The 24518-nt window shown below is 34.9% G+C and overlaps 1 protein-coding gene across 2 annotated transcripts in view; it reads left to right on the top strand.

Annotated features, from left to right (window-relative positions):
- The first annotated feature begins 239 nt into the window (after positions 1 to 239).
- Positions 240 to 24518, top strand: part of LOC106673956 (homeobox protein unc-4-like) — a 94239-nt gene continuing 69960 nt past the window's right edge. The window contains exon 1 of one of the 2 annotated variants that reach the window (XM_014406361.2): positions 240 to 518. In XM_014406361.2, coding sequence (XP_014261847.1) covers positions 296 to 518 — 223 coding nt within the window. In that variant the 5' untranslated portion in view covers positions 240 to 295. The remainder of the gene's footprint in view (positions 519 to 24518) is intronic. The other variant, XM_014406360.2, reaches the window with a different exon arrangement.

Raw genomic sequence — 24518 nt, 5'->3', positions numbered from 1 at the left:
GCGGTTCTCCGGGGGGTGGAAAGAAAAATAAGGATAAACACGTGTGGAAAATCAATAGATGTTTAGCGCTTTTGAGGGTGGGGTGAGAATTAATTTGAATGCCCGTACAAATTGGTGCAGAGAGAGGTTAGAGTTTATTGAAGAAAGGGGTGGGAATGAAAGGCGGGACGGAGCGGACCAATCGGCGAAGGACGAGGCGGGCCTCGAACCGGGTGGGGGCAGAGCAGGCAGAGCCCGCCGCTTCCAGTCATCTATACAGGTTCGCCTAGTGATGAGGTGACCTGCAAGCGGTAGGATGATGGTTTTAGAATCCCCGTTGCGGTTATACACGGGCGCGGGCATATTTCCGCCGCATTCCATTTTCCCGGCTCACAGATTTTCTTTGGGGCACTTTTCACCCGCCGCCTCCGGCTTCCTCACAGCGCCTCCGGGTCCGCCGCCGCACGTCAGGTTCCGCCCCCAGGAGCCCCACAGGAGGTTGCCCCGTCGCCCCCAATCCCCTCAGCATCTTTCAAAAGGTACGTCGTGCTCATAACAATGTTTTTGTAAATTAATTACACCTTACAACGATTCGATTCAACTGAAAAAATGAATACCACACAATTAAAAAAGACAATAATAAATTATTATAACACTAATAAAATAATCAACGCAGATTTCAACACAGATATATTTAAAAATCTGACACAACACAATTTCCAATAGAATAAAGTTTACAATTTTTGTTGAAGTCGTGAAGAGCGGTCAAGAATGTGGCAGTTTAGAAAAAACCTTTTTCATTTTTTTCCGACGTTTCGACCTTTATCCGGGTCATCTTCAGGAAATAAAGTGTGGTGCTTGTGTGAAAGTGTTGTGATTGAATTGAACAGTTTCACCAATACGGCACCACAAGAATAGCACCGCACTTTATGCCCTGATGATGACTCGGATAAAATTCGAAACGTTGACAGAAAAAATACAAAATGTGATTTTCTAAACTACGTCATTCATGACTGCTCCTCACGACTTTAACAAATTATGAAACAACAGGTCACTAAGTAACACAGCCCCCAAGAGGACCAACACAACCAACATGGGATTTTACGAACCTATCACCTACAAACGTGGACATCAAGCCACTGCCACACTCAATAATATTGCAAGAAACCAGAAGAAATTAGCAGCAGCTACAAATAAATTTTATTTTCATTTTTTAGTATGATTTTATATTGTAAAAGTACAAATGTTTTTTCATTATATTAACTTGTTCGTGATCAGATCTACTCTAGTTCATTCGTGTACAACCTACGTTGAAATTGTCAAATTTTTTTGCTTTGCCGACCAATTGGAAATATACTTATATAACAGTATTTGTATAATATAGATGTTATAAAATAAAAATCCCTTGCCACCGGGCTATAAACAGAAATGTAAATAAGAGAAACCTACCAAAAAATAAAAAGGCCGAAAAAAAACTTGCGCGACTTTTTTAATCAGCGATTAAAAAATTGGTTTGAAATTTAATTTATTTATTATTTAAATAAATAACCCCTTTCAATATCCATTAAATAAGTATGTTTGCAAAAAAAAAATTAAGGAAAAAATGCCGCGGTTAGATAAGCTCATAAAACATGCAAAAATAAATTTCCAGCACAATTTTTCATTAATGAAATATAACAACAGTCCACTGTATGTAATGTTTAACTATTTCCGGATTTGGTCAAACAATTATTTCTTATTTAAAAAATATCTTCAAAACATGTCAATCTTATAACTTAACTTTCATATAGAACTTATTCCTAGCAGATTAATTGGATATAAATATTACGAAGGAACACTCCTATTTTCTTGTTTATTTTAAACTATATGTATTTTCACCCTATATTTAATACATACTTATTTTAATATAATGTCATAAACAAAACTTATAAAAACACAGCGGAAAAAAATCAAGGGAAATTGTCGCAGTTAGATAACAAGCTCATAAAACATACAAACATAAATTTCTAAAACACCGTGAATTAAAAATGAACCCAATTTGTTATTTATGAAATATGACAACAGTTCACTATACATAATGTTTAACTACTGCCGGATTTAATTAGGCAATTATTTCTGATTTAAAAATATACTTTAAGAAAGTCAAACTTGTAACTTAACTTTCACATACAAATTATTCATAAGATAAATTGGTTACAAATATTACAAACGATTTATGAATACAAATATATTTTTTTAATAGACTCAAAGAAAAAATCGAACACACCTCACTTTATTATTTATTTTAAACTTCATGTATGTAGTTTTATTTTTACATTAATTACAACAGACTTATTTTAATGTAAACCAAATTAACATAGATATGAAATTTATGAGATTTAATAAAAATATTTAATTATAATGGTTTGACAGAAAATTCACTAAAATACCGGAAAATTATTTAGTGATAGATTAAAATTTAACTAAAAATTTATTATATCACTAAATTGTTTTCCGGTGTTTTTAGTGGATTTTCTTTCAAAACATCACAATTAAATATTTTTTAATTAAAACTTGAATTTCTAATCTGGTTTTAGTTTATGTTAAAATAAATGTGTTGTAGTTAATATAACGATAAAAACAGATATAGTTTGAAATAACAATGCAAGTGCCCAGATTTTTATTTTTATTATCTATTTATTTTGTCTTTGAGTGTATCCTGACTCAGTTGACTAAAGACTATTTATTTATGACGCTTTGAAAGGGAAATTGATCAAAACACCGGAAAATCATTTAGTGATATTTTAAAATTTAACTTATACTATCACTAAATGATTTTCTGGTGTTTTTGGCGAATTTTTCAAGGTTTTTCTGATCTCGACCAAATGTAATACCCCAAAACCATAATAATTAAATAAATTTTATTAAAACTCATAAAATTTTGAACTCGTTTAATTTTGTTTACGTTAAAATAAGTTTTTTTTGTCTTTGAGTATATGTTTATTTATTTTACAACTCGAGTAATAACTAATGTATATTACAACGTTTACTTACGAAGATTTAATGAAGAAGTTTAACTTTTTATTATTCTATTTTTCCGGAAAATACACATTGTTTAGTAACTTGTTTTTCATCAAGTTCATTCAGGTCTAAATTGCATTTTAAATGTTTTATTTTGTAGGCCGTACAATCTAGTTTGGTTTGCCTCCACACAAAATTGTACAGAAGCAGAATGATTTTAACGAGTTCGATAGGTCACAACTAGAGCCCGGGTTTGACGCAATTACATTTTGTTTATACATAATATAAAACACTTAACCATGGTGATCAGTCATTTATCAGAATCACACCTTCGCGGAAAAATAAATCAAATTTCATTCATCATATTTGTGCATATTTGAAGAATATTGCATAAAATTGTATATTTGAGGAATATCGGAAGATTCTAGAAGAATCTAAAATTCTTTTAAAATAATCGGCCTCTTATTTGAGGCCCCCTCATTTTCAATGCTTATGGGTGCAGTTTTAGCTTTTCTGAAAGATTAATTTTTCTGAAATAGTCGGATTGCCGAAAAGCAAAGGAAATCCATTTGAGTACACACAAATAACCAGCCAGTCCTCACTCGTATATCCAACTTAGTAAACCTAAATTTTTAATGGAAACAATTAAGTTGTTATGAAAGGAATCGACCATCCATTATTTTAAGTTACTACAAGTGTGCCCGTTGGAAAGTTTTTATTAAGACAAACGCTATACATTTACAGAAATTACCTTGAAATGTTTATCATTGTTAATGTTAACTCAGATCATGAACGTAATTATTTATTTTGTACAATATTTTAAATTATATGTATTTTGTGTGTGCAATTTTTCTTTTATTTACTTTTTAAAAATGAATATATACTAGCCAAAAAAATATACATTAGGAAAAAAAATTATTACTCTTATATTTCTTTCTTCATATTTTAATATTTTTAGTGCCAATTATATAGTTTTCATTGCATATAAATTCTGGCTCTAATAATAACTTTTGGAGAACAAAAATACCATTTCAAAACATTTATTAATTTGAATAATAAAAACTAATGGGATTCAGAATATATTAAATTTAATACAAATGAAAATTTTATATAATTATCAAGCCGAAATGGTATAAATTAACATTACAACAAATTAAACAAACAAATAAATAATAAATCGTTGTTAGATATTATCACACATCCTTTCTGAAATAAGATTGTGTATAATGCTAATAATACGAAAAAACCCATATCACCAAGAACATTGGCAATTATTTTAAAATTGATTTTTTTGAAACTCCTTCTGCTGGCCTATCATTAGCGAAAGTGGGGTTTCAAAATTTTAAAGCATTCTTAAGTGGATAATAACTTAATATTTGGTTGAATAACGAAAGCAATTATATTTTAAACGGTGAAAAATCTGATTTGCCATCTTTCACCCTGTAATTATGGAATATTGAAAGTAAATTAATGAATAATATATCAGAAAGACTTTGGGGGGCACACTAGTTTGTGTCGATAGGAATAAGGAATGCGGCTTATCACTCAATGGATATAAACATGCTATTTATAAAAATTTGCATATTCCAAGGCTTGTGTGAGAGTTAAACAGAACAATCATGCATGTTGCAAATTAAAAAATCAACCGTGTGTCTCGGGTCAACACTTTTAATTTAAAATAATCGTTTATGGAAATTTAAAAAATTGAAACTGCTTCATATTTTTTTCCTTTTTATTATTTTGTGATTGCTTTCCCCTAGCGGATAAATCTAGTTGACAGAATAAATCATATTAGTCCACTTTTCCTTTTCAATCTGCCACTTTACATTCACCTATCGAACTTTTCCCTCATTTTATGCATAAACATGTTCTTAAATTATTTTATTTCCTACACACATAGCAAATGTGATCAGAAAACATTTTTTTATACGGTCACAGCACAACACCCGGAGAAACATGAGAAGCCAGCCAGTACTGGCCTCACTGAGGGATTAAGAAACGAGGAGGTCTCGAGGCTATCGCCGATTAAGGTGACGTGGCCACTGTTTTTTCACCGTTCACTGTGTACATTTTTCTTCATTCATTCTTGTCTCTACTGTCTGCAGCAGTATTCGATAAGCTCGAGGTGTTCTTGGATATTGGAAGTAGCATGGAGAGTATTCGAGGTAAAGGAGGAAATTTCGGTATCGTCCGAGTAAGTAGTGATGGGACTTAGAATGTTCCCTTGTGGGACGCCGGGTTGTATCTGTCTGATTCATTATTCTCTGAAGCAGCGGTCGGATAGATAGGATTTGAGGCTAAAATGATTAGGAGTGAATAGGAAGCGATTTAGTTTATAGTAGTTTGCCTATAGTAACTATGCAGTTCTTTGAATTCTTTGTTACAATTTTTTGAAATACACGTCCCTTAATTGAATTACCAGTTGATTCGTAATGGAATTCATTATTCTATGAATAATTTAAAACTTCTTCTTTACGCTAACTGAAACTACTTTTTATATTTATTATACACTTCAAAAAAATGTTGATATTTTTAGTAAATACAAAGCTATTAAAAATGTTAGTTCGAACTTTGCACAAATATAGATATTTTTTTAATGGGCATAAAACAACGATTGACATGATTTATATCTTTTTCACTTTTTAAATGACGTCATTTATATATAGCATCGCTATAAAATAAAATAAGCCATTAGTAATACGTCGGTTTAAAATGTTGTGTAGAACAAGAAAATGTAGAATCAGTAATAACTGTGGTTTGAAATAATTTCCACGGAACAAAATTTAAATTTGTAATGACATTTTTCCGTAAAGTTTTTTAGTAGAAGTAAAGGTTCTATAAAATTGTTTAAATATATCCTTTCATTCACCTTTTGTACACAAATTGGTTTTATATAATTGTATTTTTCAACATAGAGTTGAAAAACAAATATTTTCGCGATAATTTATTATTATTACTTTTTAAGGGCGTTTTATCGGCTAAGGTCATTTCACGCCCTAACATTTAAACCTTCCATCTTAGTTAATCTTTTTATGTAAGGTTTTGGTTGAAATGAAAAAGTTAGTGTCACGAACATTTCATTTCAACCAAAAACTTACATAAAAAGATTAATTAATTGAAAGAAGTAACTTGGTCAATAGACCACTAAATATAATGGCTTCTATCTTAAGTTAGTTATATCCTGAGTGCTATAAAGCTCTGACTCCAAACATACACTCATAAACTAATCTATCCTAAAATTCTTAATTTTGAATATAGTTTTGTTATTGTTAAAACTGTAAGTAGATTGTTTAAAAAAATAAATGAAGTCAAATTTGAATAATCAAAGTTTTAAAAAAAATTGAATTAAAGAATGGTAAACCATTTAAGAAAACATAAATTTTACAACCAATAAATTTTGTAAATGGTTTTAAAGTTAATTATATTTAAAGGTTGTTTTTAACTAATTTGATTATATTCAAAAAATAAAACCAACATTCATTATTTTTAGTTGATATATGTACGATATGTACATATCGATTTCAAGATCTTATATCAGCTTGTTTCTTTGTACAGTACTTCATGATTAGTACTTGACTTTTATCATGTACTACAATTTTTATAGTCATTAATTTTCATAATTGAATTAGACTTTTGTTTAGTCAAGGGTGTAATTTTTATATTATGAGTGTTAATTTTTTTAAATTGCATTGATTACGGATAGTTTCTATATTTAAACAATGCGATGTGATGGAAAAATTTGTTTTATGGTGGCCGAGATCCGGGCCAGGTTTATAACAACAAACATAAATTCAATATAAAAATTAGTGTTTTTGTTATTTCTTTATTCAAGCGAATTCAATAAAATTAAATCAAATAAAAACGAAGTTAAGCACAGAAAGTTTTATCGTATATCAAATAAATATTTTCACTTCCCACTCAGTCCTAATCCCTTTTCTAAACGTAGAAATATATTTTAGAAGTAGTTCTAGAACAATCATTTGGCTGAAATGACTTATGTACAAAGTTTTCGATAAAATCCGGAGTCCATCATCAGTTACTGGACAGAACAGACAAACCGAGGTCTGACTCCGGACTGCCAACACCGAGGGTGGGTGATTCTCGAAGCCTGTCGGCAATTTATTGTAAATTACAAAATGCTAGAGTTGCCGGTGGACTACTAGAAGTGATAGGCTCAACTCTGTAACCACGTGTAGTTTGATAAACAGGATGGGTCTAAGAATGTTCCCTTGTGGGACGCTGGCTTGTATCCGTCTGACTACCGAGAAATCGTTACCGCATCTCGTTCTGAAGCATCGGCGGTGAGGTAGTATTTGAGGATGTAGTGAAAACGAGTGGCTAGGAAGCGTTTAAGTTTATAAAGCATGCACGGATCCCAGACCCCATAAATAGTAAATTTTTCCGTCACATCACAATGTTTAATATTGAAACCGTCTGTAAGCGTTGTAAAATGCAAAAAGCTAGAGTCGCCGGTGGACTTAGAGAGTGATAGATTCAACTCCGTATGTACATGCGTGTGCTTTCACCTTATACGTACAAATCAATAATCATTTACGGATTGCTACGCTGATAAATTTGTTATTAATGGGTTTTTAATTTACTGCACTTTCAGTTGTTATGGAATATCAGGGAAATTAATATTCATACATTGAAAAAGTTGAAATTCAAATTCTGCTAGGCAGTTCAGTTCTGTTATCCCTTTGTGTTTCAATTAATTTTAATTGCTTAAATAAAATTCGATCAGGGTGGTTTCATCGACCATTGAAAAGGTGAGTTGTATTAACATGAAATTAAAACTAGACTAATTTATAAAATTAATAATCCACCCCTGCCGGGGGGGAAATTAATCGTGAATAATTGTACGTTTAGACACTAATGACTACTCGCCAGGGACGTGGGCGTCGTAGAAATTATGGCTCCGATTCGTCGAGAAAGAAAAATGCATAAATAAATTGTAAACAACGGCCGTTTAATTATTTATTTCCGAAGAGTGTCGGCGTTATACCGTCAGCTCAAGGCTCTGTTATTAACCCAGGGGAATTGACGTAATCAATTATGATAGCCTAGGCATCTAAATGATTCTAATAATGTATAAGTTATGAGGGATCGAACCCGCAAATTACAACCTTTTCATTAACATCCCCCACTCACCGGGACAAATGTGCCGTTTCCGTTAGGTCTCGTCCTTATTCGAGATGAAAGCAGAACTTGGTCATCTCTGGCATTTAGAAACGCTTTCGGACGTCAGGTTAAGGCCGTTCTCCTTAAGCTAATGCAAAGAAATGCAAGCAAAAACAAGATGTCAAGGTAAATACACAACTACATAAATAATAGATTTGGCAAGCGCCATTAAAATCAACCAAATATTCCCACTGGGAAAATTCCCAAAAGTTATGTTAACATTACTTTAATATAAAAGTTATGCTAACTTCAATAAATAAATTAACCTGTTATCATTAAGTTTTGAATAGCACCTAAGTGATAATATGTTTTTTCTTTTTTTACGAGGGTTCGCTATAACAAAAGTTATATAAACAAATGGTGCCGGTATTTTTGTAAAAAAGCCCATTTGTAAGTATGTCGGGTTCGAATTCAGGGCCACTGGATTCGAACCCGGGATCTTTACCTTAAGTGATGAGCGCCATGTCAACTCCTAAACCGTTGCGGCCACCGACGCCCCCAATAAAATATATTGTTAATTGTTTTTCTATTAATTAATTTTCGCCGTTTCTGCAAAACACGCGTATAAAAAATACAAGAAAACCTAGTTAGTCATTTGACATTACTGTCAACACGACATGCAAGAATGGCACATATACGCAGAAAACAAACACTTTGAGCCCTGAAGATGATCTCAATAAAGATCGAAACGTTGGCACGATAAAGAAAATTTTTTTCTGAAACCTACGTCACACCAGACCGCATCTCACGATTTCCGAATAATCATTTGACATTACATTTTTTTTTACTTGTTGAAATACGGAAATTTGCTGAAAGGCGGAAACGTTATTTTTCTTTCTTTCTCTGATGTCTTGTCCCTTCTGCTGTATTGGTTATCTCCAAGTGGTGTCATTCGCCTTCTCGAGGTCAAATAGCACGGCCAGAGCATACTTCGACCAGGCAGGCATGATCTACTTCGGAATCATGCCTGCTACTGTCCGTAAACTCCCATCTTCCGAGGTACCGGTTCAAACATTCACGGTGGACTCGAGGAGCTTACTAAGGCAGGTTGTTGGGGAAATCGACCTACAGCTCGTAGCCAGAATCAAGTCCCTGCCATCCTAAATGGCCTCTCAGCGGCCAAACTTGTAGTAGCCGTATTGACCAAGGTTCGAAATGGTGGTGGGGAACACGGGCTTTGGGCGCTGTCTCACTAAACGCAGGCCAACTTAGAGACTTAGCGGAGTAGATAAGTGATGTGTCTATACCTTAAACCTATTTCTGCCCATTTTTTCTTCACGTATTCTTTCCATCACAGTTTGGCATCTAAGGTCATTCACAGATATTTAGCTGTATCGCTGTATAGTATAATAGTTCCATCGATTGTGAGAGAGCGAACATGGTCCACTTTTGTATTTGTAAAGTTTATATGAACTGATTTACGCTGATTTTGGTTGAATGATTGATGTTCGGTACTATTGATATCACCGCTGTATCATCTGCAAACCTTGTAACTTTTACTCCATCTATTTGCCGGAAATATAAAACTGCTTAAAACACCAATGTAAAGTATAACGATAAACGAGATAAGCATATTAATAAATATAGACAAGTAAAGTATTTCCTATCAACTTTATGTCCAACTACCCATTGGGTATCGAGAAGGCGTACTCTAACTACTTTCCAATACATTTTTTTATACCGTTTTCAATAAATAAGTGATGAACTATGCCGGGATTCGAACCGCAAGTCAGCCATCGCGGTATTATGTATATTAAACACAGAAATATTATAATAATTATTCATTAATATTAATTATTCTTATTATCCCAGTTACTGATGTTAAGGTCTGGAATATTAAACAACTTAAACATCATAATGTTTTGATGCAATAATTTTGGTATTACTTATTTACTCTGATTATTTCACTTCCTGCTGACGAATCAAAGCCGTAAATGTTTTTTTTTTTTGTATAATTATGATTTTATTTCTACTATTCATCAAAGCACCATTACAATAATATATTTTGGAACAAAATTAAATTTGAAAGAACTGTAATATTACATCTGCAATAGTTTTCAAAACGTTCCGGATAAACATTGTCATTTAGTTCCTTCATTTTTCCTTTTCATTCAAGAGTCTATAAATAGTTTAATTTCTAAATAACTATGAAGTATATTGTGTATATAAATAAATGCAAATATCTTTACAAATAGCTAATCAGGAATTATCGATTGGTGTGGCCCTCGGAGAAACTGACCCTTAGAAGAAGGAACATCACCCGATTTAGGATAAGATTGTTTCATCCGAGTTGACACACGAACTTTTGGGCCAAAGTATATGTGTCCGACATGTAGAGAAAGGTTGCTCGATGTATCTAACCTAGTTGAAGTGTGCAATTCCTTGGCTCCGTGTAGAGTGCGCGAAGGAATGCCACCCGAAATGAGAATTGCTCTTGAGCACGGCTGTGAGTATTTGGATATCCTGCCCCGATTCGTGTAGGAAACAAAGTTGTTTTATTGTATATAGTATTGATAATTTTGCGTCCCCTAGTCTGAGGGCAATGGCGAAATATTGCGCACCTAATTAGGTTAGTTAGATAATAAGTGTACAGGGCGAAGGAAAAATATCGAGTCATCTCAATGAATGAATGGTACGTAAATAGGATATAGCGGGCAATCCGCCGTTTTAGAAGGTGCCCGATGGAGGAAAACTTGTTGTTCTGAAGAAAACAGGAAATATAGGAAAAAATTGTGCTTAATATGACTTGTTACATCCCAATTAGGGAGGTAGAGAACAAGGTCCAAACTGTCTGTGGCCGGAGCAAGACACCGTCGGTGCCGGTAATGGTCACAGACAGCAGGAGTGTGGATGAAGCGTCGATTGTGGCCGAGCTGCCGTAACCAGTTCTGCGGTGTAAACCGTTCACTTGCAGACGCTCAAACGAGAGGCGGAATGTACTGCAATTAACTTCAGCAGCGACGGTGTCTGTGGCCGGAGCAAGACACCGTCGGTGTCGGTAATGGTCACTGATAGCATGGATGAAGCGTCGATTGTGGCCGAGCTGCCGTAACCAGTTCTGCGGTGTAAACCGTTCACTTGCAGACGCTCAAACGAGAGGCGGAATGTACTGCAATTAACTTCAGCAGCGACATCGGAGAGGCGTAATACATGCGGTGAGTGAGTTGGAGTCAGCGCTAGCTCGTGCCCGGAATTCTATTCCAAGGTGTAGATGGTATCCCATATAAGATTCGTCGTTCCTTGACAAGGGTGTGAATAGACGCTTGTTGTTTTTATTTATGGAATACGGGCTCCACAATCTTGATCGGTGGCGAGAGGCCTTTCCTTATGGCCTCATGACAGGCCAATGTATCGGCCCCGAAGACGGGCACCATGCCAAGCAGCCCATAAGTTCCGGGGGCTCCATACACTGGGCCAACATTGGTCGGACATTGTTTATTTCCTACCAATTTGTGTCAATAAAATGTAAATAGCAATTTTATACCCGAACCAACACAAAGCTGAAACAACGATTTCCGACACCTCGATATGGCGGCGGAAAGTAAGCGACAATAACCATTGAGGTCGTGCTTACCCAATCCTGGGCCAAGGGTTAGACCATCTGGCTCCAACCTTACTAAACAAAATAATATATTATACAAACAATTCCTGAAGCCTATATGGACATATCGTATTCATCCTTGGGTTTGTACCAAACATGGCCCGTAGATCCCAGATGTCAGGGTGGAAATACAAAGATTTGCCGCCAAACCTATCTCGCCTCAGCCAGCACGGGGATGGAAGCGACCAAACTCGTAACATGTTCGAAACACCGTGAGAAGGTTAAAAAGAACAAAGCCTTATGACCTAGTGTAGTTACAAATTTTGGGAATAGTGAGGAGTGTATCAATGGGTTTATGAGAATTTATTCTATATGTATCATTGTAAAATTGATGGTTGGTCCAATAAGACCATTTTTAATGAATAAGTTAAATTGAAAAAAATATTTCCGGTGAATAGCAAACGTAAAGAAACGGCATCAAAAGAGATTACATAACCCGTCAACCGAACAGGTCAGTGCCACAAAACAATTTGGCATTTTAGATAAACACTCTCCGTTATCATATGCACATTGATTAAAAAAATCGTCTGTATAATTCAACGGTACAAAAGAGAGGGAGTGGGAGAGAGAGAGAAAGAATAAACAGGTTTCCACCCTGATAAAATAAATAACGAAAGGGTTCTTAAGAGACAACTCTTCACATGTTAATAAGCGGTCGACAGAAGAAAACAATGGATCCCGAACGCAATAACAACATAATATCATGACTTATTCATCTATCAACGTTTGGAAACAAAGTGTATCGCGGATCAAGATCGGAATCGGAATAATTAAATGGTGGGGGCCGTGTTTAGAGTCATTACGCCCGTTGAATAATTATAAACAGCTTTAGACAACTCAATTAAACGCTAATACAGAGGTAATGAATTAAACAGGGGCAGGGGTGCACGCAATCGACCGACTGTGCTCATTCATATCAAATAGCCGTCTGTATAACTTACTGTTTTCTTTGGTTGTTCGCCCTCGATTATTATAAAGATTTCGAATTTGTTGGACTGTCTATGCTCAATTTGAAACACCGAATACATAAATATTTTTTTGTTAAAGGCACTGGATCGACCGAGAAACGCTCGCGTATCAAGAGTACTGTCGTTAGGTGGCCCTCGGAGGACCTGATTCGTAGAAGAAGGGTCATTCTTCCCAGGCCATGGGAGAATGACACACCGACACATATTACTTTTGAGCCAAAGTCCACGCATATGTTGGGCATGTAGAGAAAGATGTGCCCCACCTAATCGAAGGTTCCAATTCCTTAGTGCCATATAGGGAGCTAGTAGCAATGGCACCCGATAAGAGAATTGTGCTTGAGCACGGAAACGAGTGTCTGGCTCCCTCTGATCCTATTCTTGGAGGAACTAAGGCTGTTTTATTGTATATAGTAATGATAATGTTGTATACCCTAGTGTGTGTTGAGAGTGAATGTATTTATTAGGGTGAATGTGTGAGGTCCATGGCGGTAGTACCCTATCAACTTGCCCCAATTAGGTTGTTTATATAATGACTTCACGCCACGAATTCACGAGCCGAAGGTCGTGGGTTCGAATCCCGCTCACACTGAAATTTTTATCTCTACCAAGAACTTACATAGAAAGAATAATTAATTGAAAGATGTAACTTGGTCAATTGACCACTAAAACGTAAAATGGAGTAATTCACATTGTACTGTAGCAAGGCCTTTATCTATAATTGCCCAAATATTGACCGTTTGTAGGTCATGGTTTCACTAGCGAATTGTTGAAAATTCTCAAACCGTTTAATGTTACTGGTCCGCATATTCTCGCTGTATTTCTACGTCCTTGCGCTTCGACGATTCTTCACCTTCAGTGCGCGAGTTGACTCTTATGACTTAATTTATTTATAAAAACGACGCTTTTACACGTTTGAACATTAAGATATGATTTCTGTCAACAATATAGTTTCTTGTTTACAGTTCTCATTTATGCTTGACCACCGTGTTATACGGTGTGTTGGTTGGATAATTCTAGCAATTACACAAATATAAACATGTCATTTAGGACAAGTATAAATTTATGTTGTAATATTATTTTTTTAAAATATTATTATGAACATTTGATCAATAAATATTTAATATATATTTTTTTTTTAAATTGAAAAATCCCTAACAATTCTAACGCATTAAAATTAGGTTCACTTATCCCAAACGTTTTGGATACTGTTAAATTTATTTATCTTGACAATTTTTATGATTTTTATTTACCAGATTTTGTTATTAACTATTATTTACATTCGCCAAGATTGTCATGCTCCAAATCAAGCGAGTAATTTGTACCACATCACTAACGCGCGTCCTTGCGTTGCCGTGGTGTAAATTGATCCTTTTAGCATTTTGCTTGTAATTACTACGTGGAATTGGAACAGTATTGAGTAGGATAGACCGTTTCTTGTGCAAGAAGAAATAATAATCAGTGTGTTTTTCTTCAGTCTAGTATGAACCATTTTGGGTTCACCCTTCCTTGGTTAAGTTCAGCCTTTCCTTAATTAAGTTATTAAATAATTTAATCTATATCTTTTTAAGAAAAGCCGCGCTTAAAAAAATCGAAATTTCCATTATTTTAAAGAAAATTACATCTTCCCCAAATATCATGTTGTTTTGCCTTTGATATACGGTTTAACTTCGTTGGTTCTAATAGAAAGAAGATAATGTAATCCGGTATAACTTTGAACAATATTAAATATTTATGCCCCCCTAAAAATCCACATGTGAATGCTAACACATCTAAACATTGATTTAGTGAGAAAAATCCCCCCCACTTTATAATAGTGGTTTTTTTGTTCGTCAAATTTTTTATATGATTGCGGTTATAATAAATAAAACGTTTAGAAAGTGGGATAATTCTTTTTTTATTGCATTTTTAAATAACTACTAATAACGAATGAATTTTACCGCAAAGCCGGATCAAGCGTCTGGTCTTTCTGTCGAAACTGGTTCCTGCACGAATCGTAATTTAGTATAAAGTGGCTAGCCCCTCCGATTTTTATTAACGTAATAAAATAATTGTTTTCACGTTTCGATTTCGATTAATTATGAGACTAAAGTGGTTAAAATATGGCAATTACACATTTGTTTGGGTATCCTACCGATAAATTGGAACAACCCGGAAAAGACCATTGTCATGAGGTCAAAAACGTTTTGAATAAATGAAATGTTCTCTAAGAAAAAAACTGTTGAAAATTCTACACTTCATACAATTTAATTTTTTTTACTTCGTTTACTTTTATCTATACAACTGTACATGTACTTTACACAACCAGCAGATTGGATTTCAATTTACGTTGTAGCATTACGGGAGTTATAGAGAAAGCTACCCACCCATTGGCAGCTGCTCTGGATTAATAAAATAATATTAATCATTTAAGAGGTATTTTATCCATATTGGTTTCAGACGTTTATTATAGAAATGGACAAATCGTATTTGTGTGTTCGTGAGATTTTGTAATTTACTATGAAAACGTATGTAATATGATTTGATGGATGAAAAAACTGTTTGCAAGTGAAGATCTCTGTGAAATGTGTTATTGTTTGTTTGGTAATCCATTTACGTTTTAGTGGTCAACTGACCAAGTTACTTCTTTCAATTAATTATTGAAAATGGCAAAAAATAGGGAAAATTCGAGCTTTGTAGGTTCGGTCCGAGAGGATCGAAGTCACGATAGCTCAAGTGGTTAGAGCAGCGGCGTATAAGCCGAAAGTCGTGGGTTCGAATCCCGCTCGTGACACTGACTTTTTTCTCTCAACCAAGGCCTTACATAAAAAGAATATTTAATGGTAATTTTGATTGTCAGTTGAGTAGGTACAATAATAAAGCATTTTAAATCGTTTTTTGAGTGTCTGTTTTTTTTAATCGTGTGTGTGTGTGGATTCCAAGTTAGTCGTTTATCACATGTAAGTCCTAAATAGTTAACTTTGTCCGATTGAGGAACAGGTTCATTGTATAAGTATCACGACGGAGTGTAAAGGTGATAAGTTGTGATTTTAGGGGTTAAACTTTATTTTCCAAAGATTGCTCTATTTTTCAATTGGTGATATGCGGTTTTATAATATAAATGAAGCATGTGTAGAAAAGGGATGACTTGTTATTATTGGGTGTCATCTGCGTATGTGGCGGTAAGTGCCTTCTCATTTGAGGGCATATCAGAAGTAAAAATTGTGTACAACAGCGGACCGAGTATTGACCCTTGTGACACACCTGCAAGCACTTCTTCCATCTCAGATGTCTCCAATCCCTGGTTCACGGAGAAAAATCTCTCCTTAAGGTATGATTAGGTATAATCAGATAATAGGCCTGGGTTAAAAATAACTTTAATTTCTATAATAATCCCTCATGCCATACTTGGTCGAAGGCCTGAGAAACATCTAGAAACACTCCAGTCGCGTAAAGTTTCTGTTCGAGACATGAAGTAATGAAATCTGTAACTCTGTGAAGTTGATGAGTAGTGGATATCAATTCGAAAGCCGAACTGATGATCTGATAAGATGTTGTTTGAAGTAGCAGTAGAGGTAATTCTTTTGTAAATTGATTTTTCGAATAACGTATGTGGTGTTTAGTGACCGTTAGTTAATTACTTCGGAGATCGTGAGATGCGGTCTGGTGTGACGTAGGTTTAAAAAAAAACATTTTCTTTATTTTGCCAACGCTTCGATCTTTATTGAGATCACCTTCAGGGATCAAAGTGTTTGTTTTCCATGTAGATGTGTCATTATTGTCTGTCATGTTGAAAGTACCCGATTGTCGAATAACTATATTATATTAGACAATAAAGAAAGAGAAGTATGTATGTAATTGTAATGTAATGTAAGTATGTAGAGCCCTACTTTAACATGATAATTGGGATTTAATATATCATTAATAATTAATGATAGTTTAAGCTGGATATATATAAGTTTAACTGATCACATATATGTACATATATACACACATACACAGAGTGGAGCTTATCGTTTCTCGCAGGTCACCGGCAATTCCAGCTTTTGAAATTTACAGAAAATTACCAGCAGACCTGAAGAATCGGTTGGTAGTCCGGGGGCAGTTCTCGGTTGTATCCGTCCAGGCCCCAAAATTGGGCTATTAAAATTACATTGAAAATTAATTAAAAAATCTATGAGCCATGAAACGACAAAGTCAGTTGAATAGTTTGTACGAATAAGATCATTAAAAAATATAATTTTTAAAGTTTACCTTTTTCTAGTAACAGTAATCTTTGTATTTTGAAATAATTTGAAATATATGTACTTGTTCTTTTAATCCAACACTACTTTATAAATATGAGCTTCAGTAAATATTATTCCCGTGGAATTAATCCTTTACCAAGCCAGGCTCTGAGTGTAAATCTATCCAGGGACTAGTCTCACCAATTTATCAACCCGTGTATTTCCGCGCTGTCACCGAGTGTAAACATACATAATGGCCAGTTTGTATACAGGATCTGTCTTGCAATCCCCGCTTATTAATCCGCCTGTCGTAACTTGAGTTTATTATTTTTCTTTTCAACTTCTATTTTGGCTCTGTGTATATATAACAAAATGTACATAAATAGTTGGAAAAAAACATACATGAACGCAGAGGTAATAAATCGAACATTGGCATCGAATTATCGTCAATCAAAATGTGTCCTTATAATTTTTTCGTTTTAAAAGAAAATTTACAAAATATCATTTACATTTTCTTCTCCACAAGTTCATTTATATACATATCGGTTTGAAAATCTCCAAGTGGTAGAATTAAAATGTTATGTATAAACAATTATCAAAAATTGAACTGTCTTCGATGAAAAGATTAAAATTAATTCCTGAAAATTCAGATATTCATCTGGTAAAATGATATGTAAATGTGCGTTCCGCTCTGTTAATCCATGAAATTCGATGTACCCTTTCTGCCTAACTAAAAAGGTTTTTTTAAAAACTGCCTTTTTAAAATTTCCAGTAGGAGAAAAAAGATCTTTTCTACTATACATGTATATTGGAAGCTATGTTATATACGTGGTTTAATATAAAAAAATATTAATATCATTTATATACGAAAATACATAGTACAACGTGCGTGTATGTTTCTTTTCTTCCTGACACACTATGGCCAGCACTGCACCGTAGGAGAATGATTTAGGTTGGTAAACCAGCCAACGATGGCATTCAATGATGGTCGTCAGTTCTCGAGGCCATCGTCATTGAAAGCTACACGGCGGACTGTCAGGATGAGAAAGCGTAGATAAGACTTAAGCAGTAGGGTTAAGTTGGATCTAAGCGTTGGTTTGGAGCTTTAGGAAACTTGAAAGGATTAGTTATTGACAAAAGGATCCTTAGTGTGGATGTGAGCAGGCCGTTCGATGGAATATTATACAGTACCTGGAGTTCAGGTGTGTGAATGTATGTTTTGGTGTGAACGTAAGGAGTGGTCATATTATGTACCCCGATGGCACCCTAACTATTTTTAACTATATACAGTAATTTATGTGTGAGGACGAATGCGTGTACATATAAGCGAGATTGATTATTTATGTATAAGAGTGCGTGTGATGCAATTAGCTATTAATGCGAGTAAATGAATGAATGAAATGAATTGTTGGTATGTGCTTATGTAAGAAAGGCGTAGTTTGTGTCCCAGGTAATTAAAACGATAAAATGAGAATTTATTACAAAGAATTGTAAGAGCTTAAAAATGCTTAAAAAGTATTGTTGAGGTCGTTGCGGATAACGAGGTTAGTAACGTAGTATGGATTTTTGACGATTTTTCTGAGAACTTTAGATTGGAATGATTGGAGGCGCTGGATGTTGGTTGGTTTGGCAATTAAAAGAAACTAACCAATGAGCCAACCAGCACTGAGTATCACCGATAATAAGGCATGTTGAAATTGTTGTGGATTGTGGGGTTGGTGACTTACTAAGAACTTTGACAAGTTCTGATTCAAACCATCGGATCCCTTGGATAATGAATGGCACGGAGAAACCTTTATATGTTCAAAGTGGTCGCCGTAAGGTCTAGTATAGAGTTGTCGTGTATTGGCGGTCAAAACAGATTTCAGAGCTAACGGTCTTCAGGGACATCACTGCTGTCTATTTATCTGACTTGAGTTGAAGTCGGTACTTGTTGTTTATGTGAGTTTTCCTCTTCGTTCTAGTCCTCCATTTTTTTTCCAGTCTTTGATATACTAAAAGTGTTCTTGTACGATGGAGTTTATTTGGATAGTCATGGTTTTGGTATGTGTAGGAAAGTCAGCAGTGTAAATTGTATACGGGAGACCAAAATGTTCCCTTTTGAAACGCCTGCTTGTATCCGTGTGAAATTTAAGAATTCGTTGCTGCACTGTGAAGCATAGTTCAGATAAATACGATTCAAGGATCAGGTAAATAGGGTAGTTTAAGTTTTGGAACTACACAAAAGTTTCGAAAGATATGCGTCTAACGGAATCTGATTATATTTTATTTCCTACTTGAGGAATAATCTAGTTCTTGGTATGGTCCGAATGAAAAAACACATTTATTTTTTATCTGCCAAGTTTTCGAACGATTTTAAGGTGATCATCATGGCGAAACAATATGAAACAACTCAAATTGACATAATTAAGTTTTTAGTAGAAAGTTTGCTTTGACCGACTCAATCCCAGTTGCGATGGACTGTAACAGTGTCGAAAACTTTGTAAATAACAATGAATTTAGTTTTTAATTACGACTATACCGAGATCCAGATTATTAGTGAATAAAATAGAAGTCGATACATATAACACTTTAAATTTCTTACTTTCTTTTAAATAACTTTATTTCTTCCTGCTCCCTTTCACAGACTATAGGCATTAGTATTACACAAATACTTAATGTAATACTTTGTTGAACATGCTTCAATTTACTTATCAAAATTGGTTAAAAAATCAGACGATAACATACTATTAATAAGGTAAATAAATAAAAATTTGTATAAATAATAAATATAGATAAATATTATGCAGTTACTGGAGATTAACTATTTAATATAAACAACAATGATTTTATCCAAACAAACCGACTTATTTATTTCTTTACAGTTTTTCAACATTTAGTGAGTACACAAATCTCAAAAACTGTTTCTGCTAAACCGAAATCAGTTTTTCCTTTATTGGCCAAGGTTCACTACTTTGAACCAAATATCGTATCAAATAGATCTTTCTTTATCGAATATGCAATAATCTGTTATTATTTGACTCCAGGTTGGGTTATTGTAGCCACAAGGGCATGCAGGGTTACTTATTACATTAAATCTTGCAAGATATGATCTATTTTTAGCATGGTTTGTCATGGCCAGCATGGATGTGATAGAATGCTTTATATCTACTCGAAGGTGAGAAATTATAGTCGGAAAATAGCGTTTTGTTAAATTTGCATCATTGGTATTTTTTCCATTCTTCTTCCGACTTTTTTATGTTCTCCGTCTCAGTACGATTTTTGACGTAGGTAAGGACGTAGGTAATCCTTTGCTGCCTCTTTTGCGGTGACATCTGCCATCTCATTCTTCACTTCGCAAGCATGTTCCTTGACCCAAAAATTGTAATGTTCCTACGGAAATCATGCCGCAATATTTTTAGTTTTTTCCTGATTTTTTCAACTAATTTATGATAGTTTCTGTGGTGCACTATCATAACTTAATAAAGTATAATCGTTATTTTGTTTCCTATTTTCTTACTTGATACATTCATGGAATCATTGTTGAGAAAAATGAGAAAAATAAAACGCCTATTATTTTTAAAAGCTGTCATTTGGTGGAATGAAGCTCGATTTTCAATTTAGCCGCATAGGTATTAATACGGTCTGATGGCCGGTAGGAGGTGATTATTGGTTTGGCCAGGAGGGACTCGAGAGCTTTGATCTGATCGGCGCCCAACGCTGTGATTAGACGATAACCGTCACCGGGGTATGTGCCACCCCAATGAATTGTGGATTGATTTTACAACCGGCAGCCAATTTGGTGCCGGGGGTGGCAAAATCACGCCACACCACGCTGCATACACCCTTCAGACATGCACCACTTATTAGACCCCGATAATATTAATAGCAAATTGCCGATATGCATATTCTATCTCGTCCATTTCTTCCTCGGCCCTTCGAGATCCCTTTGTTATTTATGATATTAAATATTTCCTGACTTGGAGCTATGAAAATATTCTCTCGATAAAAAGTATTTTAGAAGAACTTTATAAATCAATATAGCACTGGATCGTACTTAAATGACCTCTATTGCTAAATTTGATTTATAATTTTCAAAAATTTAGACAATTTGGGCAGTATCGGCTGAAAATGAAACTAGCTATATAAACTAATTATATCTGAAGCATCAAATTTGTAGTTTTCATGCTAGTAGAAACTAGTGACAATTTGAAAATAACTCGAATATGGTGTTTAGTGACGGTTAGTTAATGATTATTTGGAGGTCGTGAGATGCGATCTGGTGTGTCGTAGGTTTTAGAAAAACATTTCCTTTATCGTGCCAACGTTTCGATCTTTATTGAGATCATCTTCAGAGCCTAGTATTTATAAACATTATTTAAATTTAACAAATACATGTTGGATGTAAAAAAAATGAATTTATACAATGCTAGAACATTTTAGATTAAAAAAATGAATTTATACAATGGTAGAAAATTTTAGATAAAAAAATAATATCTCACTGGCACTCTCAACACGACAGACAAGAATGACCATTTACAGGGAAAACAAACTCTGAGTGAGTACAAATACTTTAATTGAATCTACAATTTTCTATCATTGTATAAATTCTTTTTTTTGTTAATCTAAAATTTTCTAGCATTCTATAAATTCATATATATTGTTTTTTTAATCTAAAATTTTCTAGCAGTGTATAAATTCATTTTTTCACACCCTACATGTATTTTTAAAATTTAAACAATGTTTATAAATCCCAGGCCCTGAAGATGATCTCAATACAGATCGAAACATTGGCACGATAAAGAAAATGTTTTTCTAGAACCTACGTCACATCAGACCGCATCTCATGATCTCCGAATAATCATTACTTGAATAATTATATTATTTCTTATTTTCAATGACAAGTTATTTCGAGAAAATAGTTTTGGTGAATGACTGTCGAAGGTGGGATTCGGAAAGATGTCATTGGGCGTATATCACCCAGTTCCCGAAATGTTTCTCCTGCACCCTGAAAGTCTGAAGGAGGGACTTATCATGACTTCAGACCGGATGCGATTAATTTACACGTAAAGGCGTCGAGCCGTTGTTTTTTCGATGTGGCAGCCGATTAAGCCTTCTGTCTGTCTTCACAACAGTGACGTCGCGTTTCCTCTGGGGTCGCGTGGCTTCAGAAAGTGCTGGGGTTTTTGAAGAGACAGGTGAGGAAATGGGTGTGACTCGTTCGCCATTGTTATTTAACGATCAAACCAAATCAAACAACACCATTATCACAGAAGGATCTTAAGATGTCGACCTCGACGTCAGTTCCGAATCGGGTTCTTAAAGCTCTTCCGGAAACGGGTATCCGCATTCAGGCGCAACCTCCTTTCCTCGGATAGCGGATAATTCTTCCCCCTGATGTTGCAGGAATGTGGGAACGTGTGAAATTACTGTGGTCCTTCAAGGCACGGTGGGCAGGGTTCGAAGTGGCTAAGTTGCGTGTTCCCTGTACGTCCAAATGGGCTAATAATAGCGGTGGATTGAGACATTAAGGGGGCACCTGCCACGCCCACACCTCCACCGAACCTTCAACAACAGCCCCAAATGCACACCTTTTTCAACCTAGTAAACAGTTTCAGGTTACAAAAATCCGAGTTGCTTTCCGATCCGATCATACGTTTCCTGTTTTAGGATTTAGTATGGGCGTCTTTCTTCTTTGTTTAACTTGGTTTATTTATTTAATTTAATTTTTATTTTCAGTCCAAACAGGTCAGGTACCCAAGCATGGGACAGTCAAACAACACAACTAATCAATCATTAAAATATAACTATAAAAAAAAGGACACACCCGATTCAACGCTATGCGACGCTACCCGATGCTACCCGACGCCTTGCTACGTTTTGGTAGGGTGTGCACATCTATGCGACGTCAAGCACACGCCACGTGCAGTCACAAAGCGTGTATCACAAATCAGTATCGCAATCGCAACGCCTCTTTTGTTCTTAATGCATTATATCGTTAGTTAAATTCAATTGTTTTAAATAAAGTTATTCCGGTGTTTTGATAAATTTTCTAACCATCATAATTAAATAATTTTTTATAAAAACTCATGAATATTTGATCTCGTTTAATCTGGCTTATATTAAAATAGGAATGTTGTAACTAATATAACGACAAAATTACATATACATATTTGGAAATAAACTACAAAAAATATGAGTGTTCTGTTCTGACGCTACTCGACGAAAATGGTGTAATTTTATGAGCAAAACCGTAATAAATTGTTAGTTAAATTCATTATATTAAAAAATGGTATTCCGGTGTTTTCTACCAAACTATTAAAATTAATTTTTTTAAAATAAAAACTAATGAATTTTTGATCTCGGTTAATTTGGTTTACATTAAAATAAGCATGTTGTAATTAATATGACGGCAATTATGCACGTAGTTTGAACAAAAATACGAGTGTCCGGTTCTTTTTTCTTCGACTGTACTCGATGCTACCGGACGAAAATCTGTACAGTGGGGATCGCAGAGCGTTGCATAACATCGGGCAGATTTGCACGGGGGTAATACAACCTTATGGAAAATTGGACTTTGGATTTGCGTCGGGTAGCATCGGGCAGCGTCGCATAGCGTTGCATCGGGCTTAACCCGTATTTGGTTCTGTGCCATGAAGTACCAAATAATTCTGGCTGGGGAACCCTAAAGCCAATATAAGATAATATCTCAGGAGATCCAATGAAATTATTTAGGATATTCCAAAGAAACATAACGGAAGCCAAAACTATTCTATCCGCCAGAGAATCCAGGACTCCTAGAGCGAGTCTGCCTTCATAGTGGCAATGATGGTACTTCCTCTGATTGCATATCTTGTAAAACAGGTATTTCCTGCCCTTTCTCTGTACCCTTTCTATCATATAAGAATAAGATAAAGTAATTATATTGCCAAAGTGTTCTTAAAGTCAACAGTTTGCCTCAGTACGGGTCCTAAATTTTTAAACGCTTCATTCCTAATGGCATGGATGTGGTCACGAAAATCACAATTCTTATTAAAACCAACCCCGAGATCCGTGATAGTATACCTACCTCCTCAATGTGATAACCTGCAATATTATAGACGAATTGGTCGTAATCGTGAATAATCTTTTACCTAAAAGGCTCAATGTTCAGGAACATATATCACTCAAAACAGTATGCGTTTTCAGATAATCTAATCCCAGTTGACGGGTAAATAAGTAACTTTTCAATATTTTTTTACGTTATTTCTTTGAACGGTTAATTTCAGGCAGTGCCATATGCGTATTTGTCGTTGTTCTTCGTTTCCGCTCCACGATGAATTTTCAATCCGACAGCAAAAAATAGCCCACCAATTCGAGCCAACGCCTCCCGGAGTAAATCGCCGTATTTATCGATGTGCCTGCTAACGCGTAAAAGATTTCCGTGATCCCCGGCGGATCCCGGAATTTAATGATCGTCGGGCCTTGCTAACTCCCTATCTTTATTGCCATAATCTCCTGACCGGTTCCGAATCCTGTGACCGTACAGTTTCCTAGCACATTTATTTCAGATTAATAGCGACCTTTAATTCCCACCTGGTTAAATCAATACTAACACCACGGGTCTTT

The sequence above is a fragment of the Cimex lectularius genome, unplaced genomic scaffold, assembly GCF_000648675.2.
Source record: "Cimex lectularius strain Harlan isolate CLEC.00 unplaced genomic scaffold, Clec_2.1 scaffold6, whole genome shotgun sequence".
NCBI lineage: Eukaryota > Metazoa > Arthropoda > Insecta > Hemiptera > Cimicidae > Cimex > Cimex lectularius.
Note: the sequence above shows the minus strand (reverse complement) of the source record. Positions and strands in the feature narration are given on the sequence as shown.